Raw genomic sequence first — 22727 nt, 5'->3', positions numbered from 1 at the left:
TTAATACTCTCTATTTCTCTCTCTCTCATCCGCTTTGGTTGGTTTCTTTGGCTCTGGTAAGTTTCTGCCCATCCCTACCCCAAACTCATAGTTATCAATTTTTATTTTTTGAAATGATAGTTATCGAAATTCAAATAAACACAAATTTCTCTCTTTAATTACATACAATGTTGCCATATTGGAAATAATTTTCAAGCCCATTTGGATATTCTGGATTCCACTTTATATATTTATTTACAAGTCTAGATGTCCAAAATGCGGATTCACTTTAACTCTTTGTCTCTCTCCTTTTACATGTCCTCTCCAATTGCATGAATATCTCTTACCCTAAAAAGCTCACATGGTGGTTTAATCCTAAATTTTTCACTTTAGAGAGTTATAAATGTCACACGACTATAAAAGTGACGTGCTTTTTATTTTACTTTATAAGGAAAAGAATATGTAGTAACTTGTGCAAAAAATTTCCACATAACCAAGTTAAGAGAATTGGATTACGCAAAATTTTGTGCAAGAGAAATATTCGATTGTCAACCAATTATTCTATCTAAATGTGATTTTTTTTTTTTTTTATAAATACAATAAAATTTTAATCTATGATGTTTGTTTTATAATAATCGAAAATTAGATGTCTAACTTAAAGATAAACCCTACAAGACAAAGAAAGAGTCAAAACACGTGTGGTGTTGACTGCTAAAGCTCAAATGCTTAAGCTAGAAAATTGGAGTTTTCTTATATAAGAAGATAGATTATTTTATTGGTTGTTGTCACTTGTTACTTACTACCTTCCTAGAATTTTGTCCCGTTTTAAGGTTGTTTACAACGATTCGTTACTTGAAATCTCGTGGTTGTTATAAATGGAAATTAATTGTTTGTAATTGTCAGCGTTTGAGTTGAAACAACAGTCTTTTTATTTTTTATGATATCATCATGTCTTTAGACTCCAAATTAACGTCTTTGTATCGTGTCGAATAAACACTGCTTGTCTCACTTTTAGAATCACTATATATTCTACCTACTATAATTTGTCTTGAGTTAGATTTTTTTTATTTTCATTTTTAACTTTAATTATTTTATAATTAAAAAAATGATATATGACAAACTTGGTGTAACATATACAAAATGAGACAGGATATTTATTTGTATTTGGATGTTATGATACAAAAGTGAATGGCCAATGAACATTATGTTACAAAAATTAATATATTCGTACAAGCATGCCTGTTACAAAAGTTAATGGCCAGTGAACATTTAAATCTTTCTAGAAGTGTGAAGTGTTTTTTCAAAAATTTATTTTTATAATGTTTTACCTATAATTGTTTTTAACAAGTGACACTAGTAGGATTCTTTTTCTTTTTCTTTTTTTTTAATTTTTAATAACAACAAATTTAAAGGATGGTCTTTTTTTTTTTTTTTACAAGATAGAATTTTTACTCTAGTCTAATCTAAATGTATATGTGTAAAGCTCTCTTCTGAAAACTTGAACTCTAGCCTTTGCCTCCCACACCCCACAAGCACTTATTCTTATAGAATGACCATCGCACCAAGAGTGTGCGGTGGTAAGGATAGTCATCTTTACTTTCACATTCTTATTTCATGGATTGAATAAGAGACCTTGAAATTTAAAATGGACTTAATTAATTTTATTGTGTGGTTGTGATGGATCATTTATGCTATATTTTTCCAATAATTAGTGATAGTTATTGAAGATTTATTGTCAATTGGAAAGTAAATGAATGAGGAAAAAGTACAAGCCAGCTTCATTTTATAACCAAATTAAAGCTCCAACGGAATCTGACTGGAACTTACTGTTCAAAAATAACCATGGATCATATTATCAAAGTTAGGGTTTATTTGAATACCGCTTATTGTCGAAAACTGAAAACTTATTACTAAAAACACTGTAATAAAATAATTTTTAAACTATGAATAGTACTTGTGGACCCAATTTTAAAGTTATAAACGCGTTTCTCCGTACAAGTTGGTCCGTGAACGGTGCACGGGACAAAGAAGAAAACGCAAATACATTGACAAAAACGCTATACAAACGCACACTTAGTCAATATTTTGCCAAAACATAAATTGAATTGATTGTATATATTTGACTCAGGGTTCTTCAAAAAAGAAAGAAAAAAAAAATTGTTAAATATCTGAGACTCGTGAACTAACTTGAAATTTTGCCTTTTGTTCTTTAGAATATTCAAGAAAGAAGATCTGCTTTAATAAATTATTATCTTGACTTATACCAACTCATGATCATCACCACAACAATTCAAACAAACAGACTATTAAAATTCAACCATTAAAACATGTAGAATAAAACAAAAATTGAGATCGTTAACAAATTAAATTTTGCCCAATATTTCTCATTAAAAAAATAACCATGAATTGGACAAAGAACAAGTATTTACAACCACAAAAGTCCAAGATTTTCCTTCATGGCAGCCCACAAAAACTGTAATAAAAAAAACCTGAAATTCTACAAAGCTCATCACCATGAGCACTGCATTCTTTGCATGCGGTCCTTGTGAATTCCATTGTACAAAGCAATCCGATTCTCTGGCATTCCATTAACTGTTGGGATTTTGTTTCCGCAACTCATTTCATCTTTGCTCAACTTTATGCACTCTTTCCTGTATTCCTTACCATTCCCACTTGGTTCCTTCACATCCTCAGCAAACTGGACTTTCTTCTTCTTTCTCTCCTTTTTCTTTTCCTCTACAATAGCAACAAAAAAAAGACACAAACGTTTAGTACCATTATAACGAGAAAAAAAGAGCAAAGAAGAACAAAAGAGAAGGAACCCATGTACCAGAAAGTAAGCAAGAACGTAGAATTTTCTTTTCAGGCTGTTGGGAATTTTGATTCTTGGAAAGTCGGGGTAGTGGGAAAGACTTATGCCTAGAATAAGCTAGAAAGAGTAGGGTGCTAGAGACAACCATGGCTGCGGCGAAGACTAAACCTTGAGATATGGAAGGCATGGTGGGACAAAACCTCAAAGAACACCAAAAGGAAGACGACTGAGAGAGTCAAGGGAGTTTATGATTATTGCATGAAGATACGTGTAAGCGAATATTTAAGCCTACAATATATGTAGAAAGAGAGAGAGAGAGAGAGAGAGAGAGAGAAGGTGTTTGTTCTTCATTAGGAGTGCGAGCGAAAATTTCTAAGATACAAGAAAAGTAATTGGTGTGTGTGGACGGTTAAAGAAAAGGCGTGAGCATCTGGATATCTCTTTTGCTTGATGGCATAGAACTAGGAGAGAAGGAAAAGGATTGGGGAGATCGAGTTGGTGTTAGTGTTACTGTTTGGTTGGCTTCTTTTTCACAATTTGTTTTTTAATTTTTGTGAAAAAAATAGTCAATTTGGTTTATGATATTTTCAATTTGCAAATAATTTTGTCCCTATCAAGCTTTTAATGTATTTTTTTGGCAATCAAACATGAAAACATAAACCAAATTTACCACACACATATCAACTTAACAACTAAAGCAAACCCAGATTTAGATAGAATTATTACAAATTGAAAATAACATGGACCAATTAAAATGCCAAAATATAATGACCAAATTGATTGCAAGTAACTCGGACCAAAATGTTATTTGTGATACATATGGATTGTAGTCATGTACCAAATTACCAATCACAAATGTGAAAAAAAAAAATATGAGATTACTTGTGGTTCCTTTAATGCTATTTGCAAAGAAAATTTGGAGGGGGGAGTTGGCAAGTTTTAATTAATGGAAAAAGTTTAGTTCGGTTTGGCGTTATTTTCTTCTAACCCATTATATAGCGACAGTTATAGTTTTAGTCACATGACTTTATAAAAAAAAAATAATGTTACAGACACAATAAATTTCATAACTTTTTTTCACAATTTGTTGAGTTGGCGTAATATAATTGATGGCAACATCATTCTCAACTGGGACAATCACTAACACCACTTGGTGGTACACCAATGTCAAATTGCCACATCAATAGGTGTTAAAATTGTTGTCAAATTTTTTTTGTGTACTTAGACTTATTGCTTTTTTAATGAGTCGTGTGATTCATTTAAATAATATACATGGATAGTCATATAACTAGTCACGTAGTGGGTTGAACAAGATTCCTCTAAAATTGTTTGGAGCTAAACATTGTCCTTAATTAATAGTTCTCATATGAGTCCACCATTAATAACTTGCTACTTTAACAATTCTAATTTTTTTTTTTTTACAGAAGCAATTGTGACTCTAGAGTTATTCTTTGGACAAGGTAAGCAATCAACTTTGGGGGGACTCGTAGAGGATGGGATTTCCAAGTATAAAACGCCCACTTCCATAGGAATGAGACTATGAAATGACTTTGCAAAGCAAATTTGGAAGGGAGTTGGCAAATTTTAATAAATTGTTCTCATTTGAGTTTATTACTAACATTACTTTTATAAAAGTAATTGTTGTGACGCTATAACTATTCTCTATATGAGGTAAGAAGTCAAATTTAAAGAGATTGTTAAATGATGAGATAGTTAAGTACATAATGCTCCTTCACATAGGAGTGAGTTTCATACTTATGGAGTCCAGCCAATGTAACAGGCCCATTACAACTCAGACCTTAAAGAATGTGATGGTCAAGTAATTATGGAGTCCACCCAATGTAACGGGGCCTTTACATCTCAAATCTCATTATATTTGCTAGTTTGGGGTTTGCGCAAGTTTTGTAGGAACCACTATGCAAAGCTAAGGAATTTATTTTGGGAGGCCACATTGCAATTAAACCTTATTTTATTTATTTTTAATAGATACGATAGTAAATCTCAAATACAATGCAATATCATTTAATTTGTTAATTTTTAAAACCTTAGTTTTTTTTTTTTTTTACACTTAAATTTTAGGATTTAATTTGTTATGATTTCAAGAGTACTTTTCAAAATTATACTAATTACTAAGGCAATAAGGTTCATTTTATTCCTCTCCTAATTTTTGGGGTTTAAGATGTAGTAATTAGAGAATCGAAAAAGTGCATTTTAATAAGCCAAATAAAACCATATATCAAGGTGAGGATAAGACCCTAATTTCATACCATATATCAAGGTGAGGGTAAGACCCTTTCCTATTGGATAATAATCATGATGCGAATCCATCCCATTGAAAGATTTGCCTAATAGGCAAAATAAGTCTATATTAGCTAAACACATACATACGAAGGTGAACAAAATGGTCCCATGTTTACAATATGTTTTGATCACCATAGTAGACCTAACAAATTGATCAACCAAATACACTTCAACTAATTCAGTTATTTGGAAAAATTAAAAAAAAAAAAAAAAAAAAAAAAAAATCAAATCAAATACAAAAATGAACATGCTAGCCAACCAATGTGAGAATTGCTAACATACAAATGGTAAAGACAAACAATCTCAGGAGGCCAAGAAATTTGCCAAAATTTTCCTATATCTCTAACATGTTAGATTTGTTTTTGAGTCTTTTTTTTTTTTTTTTTTCCTGTAGCACATTAGAAAATGTGATTGTCATTGTCTCAAAAGGCTGCCTATCATCAATATAAAGATTTTCTGTCAGGACAAGAGGTTGTGGTATTCCTTGTAAGAAGAAGGGTATACAAACTGACATTATAAGCACTTCAAAATTACAGGACACAGAATTAACACAAACATGAAAAAAAAGAAAAGAAAAGAAAAAATAACAATAATAATGAGACAAAACATCAGAACTAATGAACAGTAGGAATGTTCTCTTTGCTCTCTGTATTAAATGCCCATATTGAGTGAAATCACCATGGCACCATCACTTGGGCATCCCTTCATTTCTCCTCAAACTCAACATCAATAATATCAGGGTCTGACTTTGATTTTGAAGAAGAGGTGCCTTTACCATCTCTTGAAAAGAAATCCCCTTTCGGCTGCCACACGATGTTTCCGCAGCTTGTACAACGAATTATTTGGTTCTTGTAACCAACAAACTGCCTCTTACAAGCAGGACAAGCACCCTGTCCAAGTTTAGGGGAAATTGACACGTTATTTTGATTCATTAGTTAATCATAAATTCCAGTCTATAGATAAACCAAATGGGTTTTGATAATAAATACATCGTACTTTTTTTTTTTATACAAGATAGAATTCTACTCTAGCCTAATCTAAGTGTATATGTGTGTAAAGCTCCCTCCTGGAGACTTGAACCCCGGCCCTTACCCCCCACACTCCACAAGCACTTATACTTGTGGAGTGACCATCGCACTAAGGGAGTACGGTGGTATAAATACATCGTACTTGAATTGCTTGACCCCGTGTACACTCCCTGTGTACTAGGGTGTTCCATTTTTTATATCAATAAAACTTATTACTTATCAAAATAATAATAATAATAAATAAATTCATCTGCTAAATAGAATATGTGGAAAATCAAGAAAGGCTACCAACCAAACAGTTATGGGGCAGGACAAACCATTTGGTGCAACACAATTGGCCATGCTAGCACTTCCAACAGATCAAGAAGAACATCTAGATTTCCTACTTCTGTCTCATTTAAATTACATTCATTTTTGTAGTGATAACCACTGAGTTTGATGCCAAGGAAGTAGGATTATGTTTGACTATATTTGATACATATATGAACAAGCTATACATTGCAAAATTGATCAAATACAATCATTGAACCAAGTTAGTTTACATAATTAAGTGGGATGAAAATATATAAATTCCTAGACAAAATAAATGATGAAGATATCCTCCAAAACGACATGACACAAAATTAGTTGAAATCATTTCCACCTTTTAGCTTCATTTAAAAACATATTGATTTATTAAAAAAAAAAAACTAAAAATAGATTCTCTCATTGAAAAAAAAAGGTCGACTAGAAGTAGCTCTATTGAAAGAAGGGGAATCGGAGTTGGATAATAATAAAAGAAGAATTTAAATCTTTGAATCAAAACAATAAGAGTCTTATAACATAACACATCAATTAAAATTGATCATGACATAAGAGGTGCGAATGGCACAGGAAGAAAATATATATTAAGGGCCTCCCTTTTGATTGGACCATATCAAGAATGAAAGTCATACATGTGAATTATCACAATTTCTGTAGAAAGCTACCAATAGCTTGAAAGTTCATACACAAAGATAATCACTTGGTTATCTGATCATGGTGACTTTTGCCCTGAAATTTATTCAAAGATATATTCTGACCATGTATGAGGCTTAAAGAGAGACTGCCAAACAGTTCATAACTAATTGCATCATATTGACAATAATATATGGTGCAACAAGTCCAATTGCGTCCTAAAAGAATTGCAACTAAAATAACTATAAAATTGTACAAGCACACCTGCATAGACAAAAGCAAAGTAACATGAACCATACCTTTATAACAAGGTTATTGGCGATAGTCCCAATAAGAAGTGGACCGGCAAATGGCAGTATCCATGTTGCAAATATCAAGACCCGAAAAAGCCATCCAGACAACGCAAACCAGAGGAAGAAAATTGTCTACAAAAAGAAGACAAGAAAGTTCAAAACCAAGATTAAGTTACCAAATAAAGTGTTTGCATAACCAACATTCAGAATACATACAGAGAAATTTTATTAGTACATATTCAAGTGCTATTTTTCCTGAATATAGTTGTTAATGCGATGTCTCTGCCAGTTGACAGGTGGTGAAGAGAAAGAAAGATAAGTCTAAAAATTCTTACAACAAAATACCAAGTATTCAAAGTTTAAAGCATAATTCTATCCATTTCATCTTGAGATTTTCTACATCGCTAAGACATAGAACCCCCCAAGTTTAGCGAGCAATAAATGGAAAATGGTAACCATGACTTGTTTTAGTCTGTGGCTTGACTTATAGTTTACTCTGAATTACATTCAATATGCAAAAGAAAACAACTTAATTTTGAGTTGACCATACTAAATAATGAATAACAAAACTGATGCAAGACAAGTCTCAAGGGGAACTTGTCTTGAGACTTGTGCTTGGGAAATAAAAAGAGAACAAAACAAAATGGATAGGACCTAGAATTAGTCAATTAGCACACAGAGTTTGCATAGAGTCAGCACCAAGAAATCAAAAGAAAAAATAAAATAAAACCTAGGAATCAACAACCAGGGTTGCTTGGAATTAGCACCAGGCATGGGATAAGGATAGGAACCCAAGATTCAAACCCTGGACTTGCTTGGATCAACACCAGGCATTGGAAGAAAACTTCCAACCCAAATTTTAAAAGCCCATGATCAACTAATCTACAACCGTGAATTTTGGCCTCTTTAAATAGTGTCCCCAGAAATTATAAATAAAAAGGTCCCCAGATCATGACAGACATGGAAAGAAAATAAACTCATAATGAGATTACCTCATATATGAAAATAAAAATCAAATCTCTCTAATAGCATCAATCAGTAGTAATCAATATCAATTGCAGCCAATAAACATTAATAGGTCAAATTTGGTGTCCAAACCTACTAACCTGAAACAAGCCAATGAACTATCAAATGGGAACATGTGTTTGGGGGGGGAAAAAAGATAGGACCTAGGAATCAACACCTAGGATTTGCTTGGAGTTGGCACCAAACAATTAAAACAGGAAAATAGAACCTAGCAATCAACACCTTGCATTGCTTGGATTTTGGAATCAGCATCAAACATGAGATAAGGACAATAACCCAGAATTAGCATATGGGCTTGCTTGGAATCAGAACAAGCACTGGAAGAATATTTATGTGACAATATGCGTCTGGATTAGTTTTTTGTTAAAATGCTTATTTGCTTAAAGTTGGTAAAAGTACAATTGTACCTAGAAAAAACAAGACTTTGAAAGCTGTTACATTAGAAAAGGTGAGACTTTAAAAACCTGTACATAAGCAAATAAGGTAATGGAAATAAGTTAATCCAAATGCACATAGCTCACAGGTGGTCAAAGTTATGAAGTATCTTTCATACCAAAGCCATTACCTTTAAATTTCACCCATTCATTCGAAATGATAATCAGTTATGCAGCAGCCCTAGCATGTTTAGAGAAGAACTATCCTATGCCCAAGACTAAGGCTTTGGGCCTTACGTCAATTAAGAGGCCCATGCCAATTAAAAACTCCCTTTGGCTGGCATTAAGCGCTAAAGGTAGCTTTTTGGGCCTTATTAGTTTTCAGTTTTCTTTTATTTTAATTGTTAAAATTTTATATGGATGATTAGTATTCATCTGATCTAAGGGTTAGGATTAGTTTGCATTTGGGTTTCCTTATTATAAAGAGGTAATTTTCTATTATGGAGTCAGTGCTTACCGAAAAGAAATTTAGAACTTGCATTTTTAATTTCTAACAGCATGCTTCTTCTCTTTATTATTTCTTCTTTCTTCTTCTATCACCTTAATCATCCTTTTAAATCTATAACCAGCTCCAATACCATTTACATGACATTTCACACAGCTTAGACATCCACCAGCTTCTTCTCTGTTATCCTCCTATTTACAGCCCCAAATCACACCCTTCTCTCATCTTTTGAAACCCTCAAGCCCTAGATTTCACTAAACCTTCTGACAGCAACTAATCCTTCCAAACCTACCTTATGAAACCTAATTTTCTAATGAGAGTAAAATATGCATCAGTTTTATCAAAAAGTATAGCCCAGTACCTATTATAACAAACTAAATATTAAAAAGGCCCTCCTATATTAATTAAGATCATCTGTAATATCATATAATTGCACTTATAAAATAGTCCTCATAGAAAAATCTGTTCAAACTTTACATAAATAACATGCAGCATTACTTTAAGGGATACATACCGCAAAACTTCTTCCTAACGGAGTGTCCAAAAAATCATTGAGCTGTTTCCTGTACTGCATGGATGGCAAAGAACAGAATTATTAGCGATCACCCTCACATCAAAAGCATAAGAGACAATAAGGCAATAACAACATTCAAAGACCAAATGAAAGTATAAATTTCAATAGTGAAGAAAACTTGCCTTTATGTGACCTTTTATGATCAATTTTAGTTATTTCCATTGTTCTTTTAGGTGTACTAAGTTAAATGCTACTAGATTAGTTTTTTGTCTTTATCTGTTTACTGACGATCTATGACAAAGTAAATTTCTATACTTCAGATTTGCTTGAATTTTTCTTTTTGATTGTAAGTTACACATGCACCCAATGAGTCTTGAACCCACGACCTCACCTTCCACCTCGTACTTACAAAGGGAGGAGGTGTCAGCTAAGCTAGAGCTCATTGGCTCCAGATTTGCTAGAATTGGCCATGCTAGCGGCTTGTGGATAATATAGGATTCAATGGTGGGTTTATTTAGTTCTTGTAAGTTCCCGGCTTAGAATATGAGCCAAACTTTCTAAAGACCTATACTTTAAATTAAAATGCGTAGTCCTAGTAGGAAACAGTTGTGCCGGCAGCCCTATAAAGCCTATGAGCATATGTAATCTGTAACTAAGCTAGACTCGAAGTATCGAACAGAGAGATCTTCAAGCAACTATAACAGCTCATGTAGGGTGTGTTTCCTTTCCTATGCAAGTTGTCTTCTTTGCCAAAGCTGCTCTGTATTTATCATTTCTCTTACTTTAATGATTTAGATTTCGACAAACCAGAATTGAATTTCATGAATTAAACCTATAAAATCTGAAACACCATTCCTAAATTCCAATTATAGACCTACCTATGATTGCTTGTTCTGAACAAGTTCTCAACATCAATCAAAACTTGAATCATTGAATTAAACCAATAAAACCTATAATTAACATCATTCTTAAGCTCCTACACTACCTTGTGACACAAATTTAGAGAGTGCACTGTACTAACTCAGGTGTGAAGTAAGAGCAAAGAGTTTGTTTCTACTATTTCCAAACAAACCCTAACAAAAGCCAGAGAGCTGAGAGAAAGAGAGAGAGAGAGAGAGAACAAACCCTCGGCAATTTTCTGGTGAAGTCGAGCGAGAAAGTGCGCCAGCGCATTCCGATCTCGAACTCCCTATCGATTTCGCGGGCGCGGTCGGCGGCGGAGCGAGCGACGGAGCTGAGGCGGCGAGAGACGGAGTAGCGGCGGTCGAGTCGCTCGGCGGCCTTCTTGGCTTCGTAAAGAAACTGCTCGAAGCCGTCGTTGGCGCTGCGCCACGCGTCCTTCAAAGCCTCGCCGGAGACCATGCGCTTGGCGAAGCCGTCGATGTCGCTGCGCTGGAAGGCTCTGATGGGCGCCACGTGGCGGGAGGGGAAGACTGTCGTCGTCGTCGTCGGAAGCCTTGGGTGACAGTAGCGTGGCTTTAGCTTTAGCTTTAACGGCGGTGAAGGTTGCCATGGCAGCGTTGTTGTGGCCATGTGGCCCATTTCTACGGAAGCTTTGTATTTGTGATTTTTATTTTATATATTTTTTTTCTCTTTCGCGGTGGAGGGGGTTTGTGGTTCGGTCCTGGTTCGGTTCTACACTCTACAGTTGCCTAATGGCTAATACTTTGCCACTGGGCAACTGATCCCACGGTAGACTTTCAGCCACGTCTTCCATTTCAACTTCAATATTGGAATGTTTAAAGTTAGGCTCACAATAAAAACAAAATGTTCAACTTCAAGTACAACCAATATTTGAGTTCAAGATCACAACAACCCAAAAGCTTGAGCTTGGTTTCACTTAGTTTGATTTATTAATCAAGTTGAGATTGAGCTCAATATCAAACTCTAAGAAGATGTTCGGTACATGCACTTAAAAACTGAAAACATGTATGGAAATAGATGTGGGTGAAAAAATGTGTGAAAATACGTGTAATATTATTTAAAAACTGAAAACATGTGTTTTAGTGAGTGTTCCAGACGGGGCCTTAATCTTAAGATTAAGATTAAGATAAGATCCAACAAGAGTTCATTATCAAGCCTATATATTTTAGTACATTACCAAACTTTTTATATATATATAATAAACAAACACACATGCACGATGGGAGAGTAAAAAATGTTCTAATACAAAAACACACTACAACTCCGCTCAAAAGTCATGATAACTTTTAAGAGAATGTGAGATAAGCTACACTACACACAACACACTTTCTTAAGTAATGTGAGACAATTGCCTGTTCTTTTTTTGAGAAACAAACACACACACACATAAGGGAGAAGGAAAATGATTCTAACACAAATGCATTATCAAACTCATTTGGTTTGAAAGTGTGGCCTAAACTCCAAATTAATTAAAGATTTAGTAAGTTATTAGTTTATTTTTAAAACCTATGTCAAGTTTATTATCAAGCCCATAATTGAGCTTAGGCTAAACTTGTTTTTTATAAAGCCTATCATCGAGCTTAAGTTAGACTTGTTTTTTTTATCGAGCCATTTTGTTATGAGTTTATTCATGAATTTTTATTTTTTTTATTTTTTACTTTCTCAACTCGTTTATCAAATAAGTCTAAAGTTAAGATTTAAACTTGGCTTATTTATAAACAAACAAACATGTATAGATTTTTTACTAAGTCAAGAGTTATTTTATGAATGATGTGGTTTATTTACAACTCTAATTAAAAGTACAAGATTGTTCATTTAATTTTATTTCAAATAACTTTAGTTCATATTTTTTATTATAAAGAAATACTATGTTTACAACATTTTTACAATACTTTCGCAACAAATCATAAGTGATAGGTTGTTATTGGTGGGCAAAATAGTAATTTTAGTAATAAATTTAAATTAGAATTACTAAGAGCATCAATTAGCGAAAGCAAATTTTTAATTTTTTAACACCACAAAAAGTCACTTTATCTATTTTACTTTCTCACATTACAAAACATTCAACATAAGTGGTTTTATTTTAGTTTTTAACACAATAAAATAATATAAATACTACGATAAAATAATATTTCATTCAACCACCAAAACACAACCACAAACACCATCAAAGCCATAAAAATCACTATACAGCCACAACCCTGTCACTGTAACCAATGCCCATAAAAAACCAGCGAAGAATAACAAAAAAAGAAAGTAGAAAAACTAGAAAAAATGAGCTAATCGACAACAACCTAGATTAGAAACACAAAACTGAGAGGTCACAGATCGACAACAACCAGTAAAAACCACGCCCGAAACACAAACCCAAATCGAAACTCATACCCAAAACAAAAACCCAGCCTAAAACACAAACACAACCTGAAACTTAGCCCTAAATCCACACTGAAACACAAGCACAAACGCAGAAAACAGATAAAAGAGACTGAGATGGGCCAGCATGGGTCGGCGGCCAAGTGTGGGTTGACGACGATGGGTCTGTGGCAGCTGGGCTCGTGCAAATCAGCGTGGAGGAAGAAAGAAGCAGATGGAGAGGTGGTGAGGAGAGAGACACGAAGAACAAATGCACAGTGGAAAATGAAACGCAAAAGAAAGAAGGAAAATAAAAAAAGCATGTGAATGCAAAATATATATATATACATATATATATATATATTTTTTTTTAAATTTTTTAGCTACAGTGCATGGCCAAAAGTAGCTATGAACAGTAGCTGTGGAGTCAAAAAATATAGCTTTGGCTCCACCATTGCAGGGCACATTTTAGTATTTAGTAGTGTTAAAAATAGTAATATAGCTATTTAGCACTACTACTGTGAATGCTCTAACTTATTACCTCTAATTTATTTTGAAAATATTATATTATATAAACCAGGTCGTCGTGATCGTGAAACACAAAAATCCTAACTTAAAACGGGACAGCGTGTAGTTTACATTACAACGTTTTGTGCTTTTTCCAAACCAAGCCCAAATGCCAAATCTCTTCATAAATGGGCCTTAGGAGTGAGTGGGCTCTCGAAGCCCATTTTTAAAACGCGACCACTTTCCTCCTTCTTCTTCGTTTCGATCCGACCCCATCCAAAAAAAACCACAGACCAGTGCGTGTGTTTAACAGAGAAGAGAAAAGAAGCCCTAGACGAGAACTGAACATAGCAAAGTTCATACGTTTTTGAAATTGGATAGTTCGCTCTAGTAGACTGATTCTCCGTGTCACACTGTCTTGGCCTGTGATGGAGACCTCTAAAGAACAAGAAGAAGAAGCACATGCATTCCTCGATCGCACCTCTCGACCAACGAGAGGGAAGAGAATGAATAAGCTGCTCGACGAGGAAATTGAAGAAGACGAGCTTTTCTGGAATCAAGAAGCTCTTAAAGATGTACTTCTCTCTCTCTCTCTCTCTCTCTCTCTCTCTCTGTGTGTATATTTTGTTTCTAATATTGTTAACTTGGAAATTAACCATGTTATATATGTGATTTGCAGGAAGAGAATGATGTTAATTATGAAGAAGAGCAAGAGGTTGCTGATGAGTTTGATAGTGACTTTGATGAAGATGTGAGAGCTTCCTTATACTTTCTTAACAATTTTACTTTTTTTTTTTTCTGTAATGCTAAATTAAGCTATACATAACCCCAATTTTATGCTAATTAAACCAAAAAATGAGCTTAGTTTAGTTTAACAGACTAGAATATAGCTTCTGGGCATGAGCATACATTACTTTAACCCGCGAAGAGATTCGCCCCTAGATTACCCGATAACTTGTTCTGGCGGGTGGGGTCAGTTTCTTGTAGGTTTTACTAGCTAGAGGCGAGTCTAAAGGGCTCTTGTTTAGAAATTGAACAGTCTAAAATGTAGTCATCCTGCTAAAGATTTTTTTGTTTTGTTATCATGTTATTTAGGAGCCCGAGCCAGATGAAGAAGTAGAAAACGATGTTGAGGACAGGTTTAGTTTCTATTGGCTAAAGCAAATGATGTTTTAAGATACTATCAATTCGGGAGTGTTTCTAAATGTTGGGTTTTCTTATAGGACGCGTCCAAAGAAGAGACTAATATTCCCCGGAAAGACTCTAGCGAAGAGGAAAACGAAAAAGAAAGACCTCTCGAAGTTAGAAGCTGATCCCAATGATGAAAAACCAGCTCAAAAGTCTGGCTCCCGTGAACACCATGATGGCCCTGATGACAATGAAGGAGAGAGGACGATCAGGAAATCTACTAGAACTTCGGTCATTGTTAGGCAAGCTGAGAGAGATGCAATACGCGCAGCTCTGCAAGCAACAATGAAGGTCAGTTGTCTGTCTTATTATAGCATTTCTTGCTGGACATACTTCCAGTTATGATTAAAGAGTTGCTTGTTGTTTAAATGGAATGATGAATAAGAAGTTCACTTTACTTTTGAAGAAATAAAAGGCTGTTTGCAGAGACTTAAACTTATACTATCACCAGTGGCATCTCATATTGATAAAATGAATTAAAAATTTATGATATAATGTATCTTGGGGATATCCTTTTTGAAGTTGGGCAAATTCAACTATTTAACTATTGCAAATGCATGTCTGAGAAAGAATTATTTATTTATTTATTTATTTTTCCATTCTCACTTTGCAAAAACCCTAATTGATTTTTAGTACTAGAATAGGTTTATTTTAAGATTCTCATGGATGAGCTGGGTCATATTCTTGCATATGTTATTCTAATCCTTAGTGGCATTGCTCACTGCTTCCTTAGTTCATTTGATTTGTTAAAACTTTGCTACTTGTAAAATTTGCATGAGTAGCATTTTCAAATCTAAAGACATGCAATCAATCAAGTTGGAATGAATTTTCAGCCAATAAAAAGGAAAAAGGAAGGAGAGGAGAAGAAGATGACCCAAGAAGAGATGCTCTTGGAAGCAGCTCAAACAGGTTTTTACTCTTAATACTCAGTTTTAGGAAATGATTTGAGGATTGCTGGAAACTTTTTATTTATATGTTATGAATTTGTGAAGCTTTTACTTTCTGTATGATCTATACTTGAATGGCATTGGTTATAATTTTGCAGAAATCATGAACTTGAGGAACTTGGAGCGTGTTTTAGCAAGGGAGGAAGAAGTTAAGAAAAGAGCAATTGTGCATAAAGCTGTCTACAGTGGCCCGCAGATACGATTTTTTTCAAAGGACGGTAAGCTTTTCTTCATAATTTAATTTACATATAGGTTTTAGACAACAAAGTGAGTGCACAAATATTTATTTTGCTGCAAAATTAATTCAAGTTGGATTAAATTAATGTTGATCTATAAATTCTGTACAGGTTCTTCATATTTAGAATTCAGTAAAGGATTGTCATTTCTGTCAGAGATTTCTACAACACCTGTTCCTTGTAAGTTAACTTTATGTGCTTGTCTTCATTTTAATATCATGGTGAAAATGCTTTCTTTTTATAAATATATTTATGCAAATGATTTTATACGCTCTCTTCCTTTTAGAGCCTAATTTTTTGTCATTGTATTCTTTAGTTAAGTTTGTGTATGCATCTTGTGTTCATGACCCTTCCTTTTTTCAATAATACCGGTACCTCATTATTATTATTATTATTTTAAAAAGAGTATCTTTATGCAAAATTTGATTGTATACAAATCATTCCCGTACAAGATTGCCAATGGTTGACGGTGCTGTTTTCTTATGGATGATTTTTTTTTTTTTTTCTCAAATATTAAGCTATACAGTCACTGATATTTTTATGCATGTTAAGCTTTGTCCCTGCTACTAGCAATAAATTACCTCCTTGTGTCAGTCGCCTCCCTAAGCCAGGAATTGAAGATAAACCTTTAGATCCCTGTGCCATGATCTTAAAAGTGGATCTATTGTCCTGCTAAATTGCATAGTTAATCTTTAGACACCCTGCTCCTCATAATGATCCACAAGAGTGCACTTGCCTGTTTCAGCTGTAGATCAGTCTTGTTTTTATGGAAATGATGCTACCTGAAGTTTCTATCATCATTTGAGATACTGCTGCTATATTTCTGCCCAACTTTGTATTAGTACTACAAACGAAGTTTAGAACTTCTAAAGCTCTCTGATATGATTCACATATACCTTTGACTTTGCACCTGCTTTTTATTAAAGAAACAAAGCTGCATAGCTTACTGTAGTCGAAGCGAGTTGTCTATTAGGATGAAGATCACAATAATTCAGTTCACAATGGCTCTTTAAGAGCTTTAATATTAATATATTATCTATAAACCTGGAGTTTTAGAAAGGCCTTTGTTGAATGTTGTGAATATGGAGATAAAGGAATGTGCGTTGTTTTGAGGGGAAGGAGTTACCTTTATCAAAGTTGAAGTTCTCTTTTTTGAAGGCTTTATACAGATGGACTTTTGCTACTATTTCATTCTCCTCGAACTTGTTACAGTTCCTGGATAACAACAATTTTAGATAATTTTTTCGGTTTTTTCTTCTTCATCATCTTTTTTGTATGTCACTTCCTTTGTAGACTTCCTGTGTTCAGGGGTACGCCCTTTCTTGCTCTTTTTTGGGCAAAACTCTGGCTTCTTATGATGCAGATACTTTGAAGGTAAACATTTACCCTGAGTTATCCAAAAAAAAAAAAAAAAGATAAACATTTACCCGGTTTTATGGTAACCTTACTTTATTAAAGGTTCCAACTTTTCATCCTCCTTTTTCTTGTCCTTAGTTTCTCTCTCTTTCCTACGCCTCCCCCCCCCCCCTTCTTTTTTGCCCCATTTTCTTCTTCCTAAAAAAGTATCAATCCTCAAGCTTAAGTTTAATAAGGTAAAACAAAAAATAACTTCTGTCTTTGCGCTTAAAAGCACACTTAGATGCATTTCACATTCTTTGGTGGCAGTTAGGGACTTCTTGATCATATTCTGTGGCTATGCTTTTGATTTATGTATTCTAATTAAATTTCTTTCCAGATCCGGAGAAGGCTGTATGTGCAGTTACTGGTTTGCCTGCCAGGTAAGAGCTGAATTTCTGATTTGGTGGTCAGTGATTTCCCTAAAGATATTTCTGCAGGAAAAAACATTCAAATGCAAAGTCTAAAAATGTTGTTGATTTCTTTACAAGTACAACTGGAGAACATATGGTTTAAAATGATGTTCTATCGTGCATGGTTAACCCTTGATTTAGTAATATAGTTTTTACAAGAAAAAAAATCATTAATAAAATGACTTGATAAGGGAGATTGTTAATTTTTGTCATTGGCAATTGACTTTCTGTTTTTCTCTCAATTTTTTTTTGCTAAATGACATGAACCTGCAGCTTTGATTGTCCATGGATTAAATGGTAAAAAATTAATGAGGTTAGGACTAGATCAAAAGGAAATACTTTTGGGTTGTAGGGTTCATTTGAGTATAGTGGAGAGGGATAGATTACAAAGCTGGGTGATAGCATTGAAGTTGTGGATGATAAAGGTTGCTCAACGACATCAATTGTGAGGCATAGACATGGCTTAGGTTTGTGGAAGACTATTTGAAGTGGGTGGCACGCTCTCATTATTTAATTAATAGAAAGTCATTTGAGGTTGGGGATGTTAGTAAGGTTTTTCTTTGGAATGATGTATGGTGTCTCATTCTTTGGGGCTGATAAGTATGGAGTCACACTAGAATTAGAGGTTCTTTCTGATTGGTTCAGAAGTGGGAAGTAGAATTAGTAGATGCTCTTATTCAACCTGTAAATGAGCAAGTGAACAGAGTTAATATATATGTTAACTTGATGATGCCCTATTAAATTGATTACTTTCATTGATTTTGACCTTTGATATGGAAGTTGTTTGACAATGGTTCCTTGGTATACTCTGCCACCATACTTCTTAATGAATTGTCATTTCATGCTGTAGGTATCGTGATCCAAAGACAGGGCTGCCTTATGCTACAAAAGAAGCATTCAAAATCATTCGTGAACGGTATGGCTTCCATTGCCTCCTTTAGTAGCCTTTGTTTACATTTTATTTAAGAAATTTGTCATACAGTTTCAGCCAAAAAGCTTGCACCTATGTGTTATTTATAATTTTTATTTCCCTCCATGTCTATCATCATTTTGGGTACTAATATATCTTAAATAGTAACAGCAGGGCCACCTTAGTATTCAATAATTTTTCACTAATATTTTGATAAGTAATGAATAGTACTTTCAAAGCACCCAATTAGTTGAGCTGGGTTGAGTTAAGCTTAGCCAAGAATGAATAGCACTTCCAAAATGTAAATGGGAGAATGGAGACAGCTGATCAACCCTTGTGTCCTTTCCTATCAAGATGTGGTTAAAACTACACTGTTATTTCATGAATGTATATTTATGTACTGCACATTTTCCCGGACAATTTGAAATATGACTAATGCATGCTATGGTGTTTGCAGAGTATTTTTCAATAGGAAAAAGTTAATGGATGCACTAAGGGTATTAGTTTAGAAAATATTTTTAGAAACTTTTTATAGGAAAAGAAAAAAGTAACCAACTCTTTTGACAGTTTTTTATATTTCTCATAAAAGTGATATTAAAACTTTTCTAAATTGGTCCATTAACAGATACCCTAAGGGCATCCGTTAACTGGACCCTTTTTAATATTGACTTTGAACATCCCTCCCCCCCTCCCTCCCAAAAAATTTTAAAAGAAATACCCAAAAAAGTATTGCTTTTATTATATGCATTTTTCTTTTCTTTTTCTTGTCTTAAAAAAAAATATTATATAAAAAAATTATTTCATTGAATTCTTACCTGATTGATCCTTATTTTTTCTTGACTTCAATGGGTGATTCTGTAGCTATGCTGATGAGAATAGTGGGGTCCCAAAGGAAATGGACATGGGAGATTTATTTGATTCACTTTCCGGGACAGGGTTTTCTGCTAAGCGTAAGAGATCAGTGACACCAAATAAAAGTGAAGTATCATATCTGCGATACTTGGCTCGTTTCCGCAGAATTCCTGCCATTGAAAGTGAAGAAGATTCAGAATAGTTACTGTGTGGTAATTTAAAATGTTTCTTTTCTTATTTAATATCTTCATGTTCATTATAGAAGTATTACTCCACATGGTATGTAATTTTGTGAAAATAACTCCTGCAAGCTATAAGCTATTATAGAAGTACAACCCTTGAAGTTAAATTAATCTTTCACTTAGCTAGATGCAAATTGTTTTGGTATGCAAAATGGCCATGGAAAAATGTTATGTTGCTTACAAGATAAAAAAGGAGGTTTCCTAACCTTGTGTTTAGTAGGAGGTAAAGGTGAAGACATTTTTTTACCCTTGTTTGTTTGTTGAAATTGATTGCTGTGGGGGCACCCCTCTTAACAGGTTCCTTCCCCCAATCCACCCACTTTTAGGCTGGCACACAATGGTGGGCCTTGATACATTATCCTCTTGCTAATCCTACTTACATAACCGTAGCATAAAAATAGGCACATGTTATCTATAGCTGCTAGCATTTATAGAAGTTTCTTAGATATGTCATGTGAATCTTGAGAGGCTTGGAGTGAGTGCAGAGTTACCCTAAAAGTGTTATGGTTATTGAGTTTACCTATATTGGAAGGAGATCCCATAGAGCTCTCTTGCTTATAGTTGATAATTAATAGGTTCTAAGCTCTCCCAGTTTGATCTTGTTTATATAGTTCTTTAATTTTCGTTTTATGCACATTGTCCCCAAATACAGAAGAGAGGAAAACTGAATCGATTGCTTGTGATGCTATCATTTCTGTAGACTGAGGCATAATTGATATGGTACCTTGATAATACGTGCCATCTGCAAGATCATGGTAGAGCGCTACAACAGAGTATGTGCCAAACTTCCCAATGAGTATCAGTTGTAAGTATTCTATTTTTTATTCAAAGTAAGTGTGATTTATATCATACAGGAAGCTCATAGTATGTAGTAATATACTGATATGCCCTTTCCCTGAACAGCTTTCTCTGCAGGAAGTTTGGCATTTATGGTGCTGTGCCACAAGTTTTTGATCAGATGAAATGAAGTCATCACAGCAGGGAGAATTCTGCAGCAGAATTGCAGTCACCTACAACAGGATTCACTTAATGTATAAGCTTTGGATATGACATCTTCCAAAGGACTCCGTTTCTTGAAACGCAGTGTTCAGTCACACCTGGATGAGTCTCGGCTTCACTTACTTTTACCATGGTTTTTGAATCTTAGATATATTGGTTTTGTCAACAAATGGATATTGCTAAATGGTTCCGCGAGGGCCTGATTATGATAACTTGCACTAGGTGTGAAGCCAAGACTAAAACTCAGTACATTCCAAAATATACTAAAATTCTGTACATTATGATCTCTTCTTCTCCTTTCCTCTCTCCTCTCCCCCATTTCCTTTCATCCAAACTTAGGGTAAGGGAATGGTTTAAAATGTCTTTCCTCTAATGTAATATCTAGTTGCAGGCTTTGCCCAGTTAGCAAGAAAACCGAACTATAATTCATGGTCCATACTAATGGCCGAGTAATATAAAAACGACAATGGGCCTTGTGCATAACATTTCCTATAGTCAAATCCTCTATATAGAGCAAAATGGCTTCACGCGTCCTAGTGCTTAAGGCTAACATGAATGCTTTAATATAAAGTATCTCATAACCATACTTTCCCATATTGTAAGAATAGGCACGCAATTCCTATGAGAAAGCTGGCTGGTTTGTGTCTCCAGATCCAAATGGTCAGTTCTCTACATAATCAACTACAGAGCTGATCAAGTGGTTCTCTTCAATAATCCCTTTTATCAACAGCTATTTGGACTTTGGAGGATATGGAAATCCAGAATTGAAGAAAGATTTAAAAATATCTCCGATGAAAAATAGCCTGGAATTCTCTCCCTCCCAGGTCAGTGATCAATCAAAGATTCACCATAGAAGACATAAGCTTCCCTTCATGTCAAAAAGATATAGAAACAACACTGCATCTTTACAACTCATGCCCAATTGCACAAATACTATGGTCCCAATTGAATGGCTCATAATATTGCTACATCTAGAAGGTCAATCTTCAAGTTTTTAGGATAGTTTCATCCTCAGCTTCACAAAAAAAGCTTTCAATATTTCCATGGAGGAAGCTTAATTCTTTATCATCTTTGCCTATATTAGTGATATGAAATTAAAGAAAAAAGAAAAAGAAGAGTATAGGCTAAGGAAGCCAAAAAGGAAAAATGAAAAAAAAAATGTGGCATTTATTACACACACCCTCAAAATGCACACAAAAAAGAGTGTATTGTGATTTCAACTTACGATTTGCATTTTGAGTGTTTTATGTGATAGTGATTTTTGCAACTTTAAGTCATGATTTGAATTTTGAGTGTGTGTGTGAGTGTATATAATAATGTGAGTGAAATCCAGAAAATGCTAAAGCTTAAATGTACTGCAATTTTTATTATATAAAACTTATAAACTGATGTGATAATGGTTTTTTGTGATTGGTGACACATTAATTTATACTTTTAGAGATTAAATTCTATAAAATGTGGTGTAAAATCCAAGTTTTATACCCTCCAATCCCAACAATATGCTACATTATCATATCACGTATTAAAAAATAGTCCCAACCAAATCCAATCAATTTAAATCCCATCTGAAAATCCAACTAAATTGAGAGTTTATTGAGATATTACTAGGTGCAGTAGAATATATTAAGTTTTAAGTAAAAAATGAATATGATAATTTCTTATTGGATAGTGTAAACATGAGTTTTTCACCTAATTTTACCGAATTTAGACTTTAAATTATAATCTTAATCTTAATACATTAAAAGTTGTAGAATTTAAAATATTGGGGTAATTCTTAAATATTCTCGAAGCATAGTAATGATGCTCCTTCTCATATTAATGATGATGGAGTCAATCATGAATGTGAGATGATGAAGCACAATTTCAATATACTCCGAAAGTATTGCATTTTTTATTTTATTTTATTTTATTTTCCAAATAACCTTACTTTGCTAATAATTTCGTTAGTTGCCTAGTTTTGAAAGAATGTGAAAAACTAGCATCTCGAGTTTATA

General features: G+C 34.0%; 3 protein-coding genes across 5 annotated transcripts; 1 reads left to right on the top strand and 2 right to left on the bottom strand.

The window, feature by feature from the left end:
* Positions 1 to 2314: 2314 nt before the first annotated feature.
* Positions 2315 to 3160, bottom strand: LOC126699319 (uncharacterized). The gene is made up of 2 exons (XM_050397067.1): positions 2810 to 3160; positions 2315 to 2715 (listed from the first exon to the last, which is right to left on the bottom strand). Exons 1-2 carry the CDS (start codon positions 2976 to 2978, stop codon positions 2489 to 2491), a joined length of 396 nt encoding a protein of 131 aa, XP_050253024.1. The 5' UTR covers positions 2979 to 3160; the 3' UTR covers positions 2315 to 2488.
* A 2349-nt stretch (positions 3161 to 5509) lies between these two features.
* On the bottom strand, positions 5510 to 11397 carry LOC126700243 (uncharacterized). Its single transcript, XM_050398285.1, has 4 exons — positions 10894 to 11397; positions 9769 to 9822; positions 7356 to 7481; positions 5510 to 5982 (listed from the first exon to the last, which is right to left on the bottom strand). Exons 1-4 carry the CDS (start codon positions 11308 to 11310, stop codon positions 5797 to 5799), a joined length of 783 nt encoding a protein of 260 aa, XP_050254242.1. The 5' UTR covers positions 11311 to 11397; the 3' UTR covers positions 5510 to 5796.
* A 2415-nt stretch (positions 11398 to 13812) lies between these two features.
* Positions 13813 to 21011, top strand: LOC126700242 (SWR1 complex subunit 2). Of its 3 annotated transcripts, none has more exons than XM_050398283.1 (12): positions 13813 to 14126; positions 14231 to 14302; positions 14647 to 14690; positions 14775 to 15030; positions 15573 to 15648; positions 15785 to 15904; positions 16034 to 16102; positions 17658 to 17700; positions 18581 to 18646; positions 19502 to 19702; positions 20435 to 20539; positions 20638 to 21011. In XM_050398283.1, the coding sequence occupies exons 1-10, from the start codon at positions 13980 to 13982 to the stop codon at positions 19692 to 19694; spliced, it is 1086 nt and encodes a 361-aa protein (XP_050254240.1). In that variant the 5' UTR covers positions 13813 to 13979; the 3' UTR covers positions 19695 to 19702; positions 20435 to 20539; positions 20638 to 21011. The 3 variants fall into 3 exon arrangements, with proteins under 3 accessions (XP_050254240.1, XP_050254239.1, XP_050254241.1); XM_050398282.1 differs by having other exon boundaries at positions 20387 to 20539; XM_050398284.1 differs by lacking the exon at positions 14647 to 14690 and having other exon boundaries at positions 13977 to 14126; positions 20387 to 20539.
* Positions 21012 to 22727: the final 1716 nt, after the last annotated feature.

Source organism: Quercus robur, chromosome 9 (genome assembly GCF_932294415.1).
Source record: "Quercus robur chromosome 9, dhQueRobu3.1, whole genome shotgun sequence".
Taxonomy (NCBI): Eukaryota; Viridiplantae; Streptophyta; class Magnoliopsida; order Fagales; family Fagaceae; genus Quercus; species Quercus robur.
The sequence above is the reverse complement of the archived record's forward strand: the minus strand, read 5'-3'. Positions and strand labels throughout refer to the sequence as shown.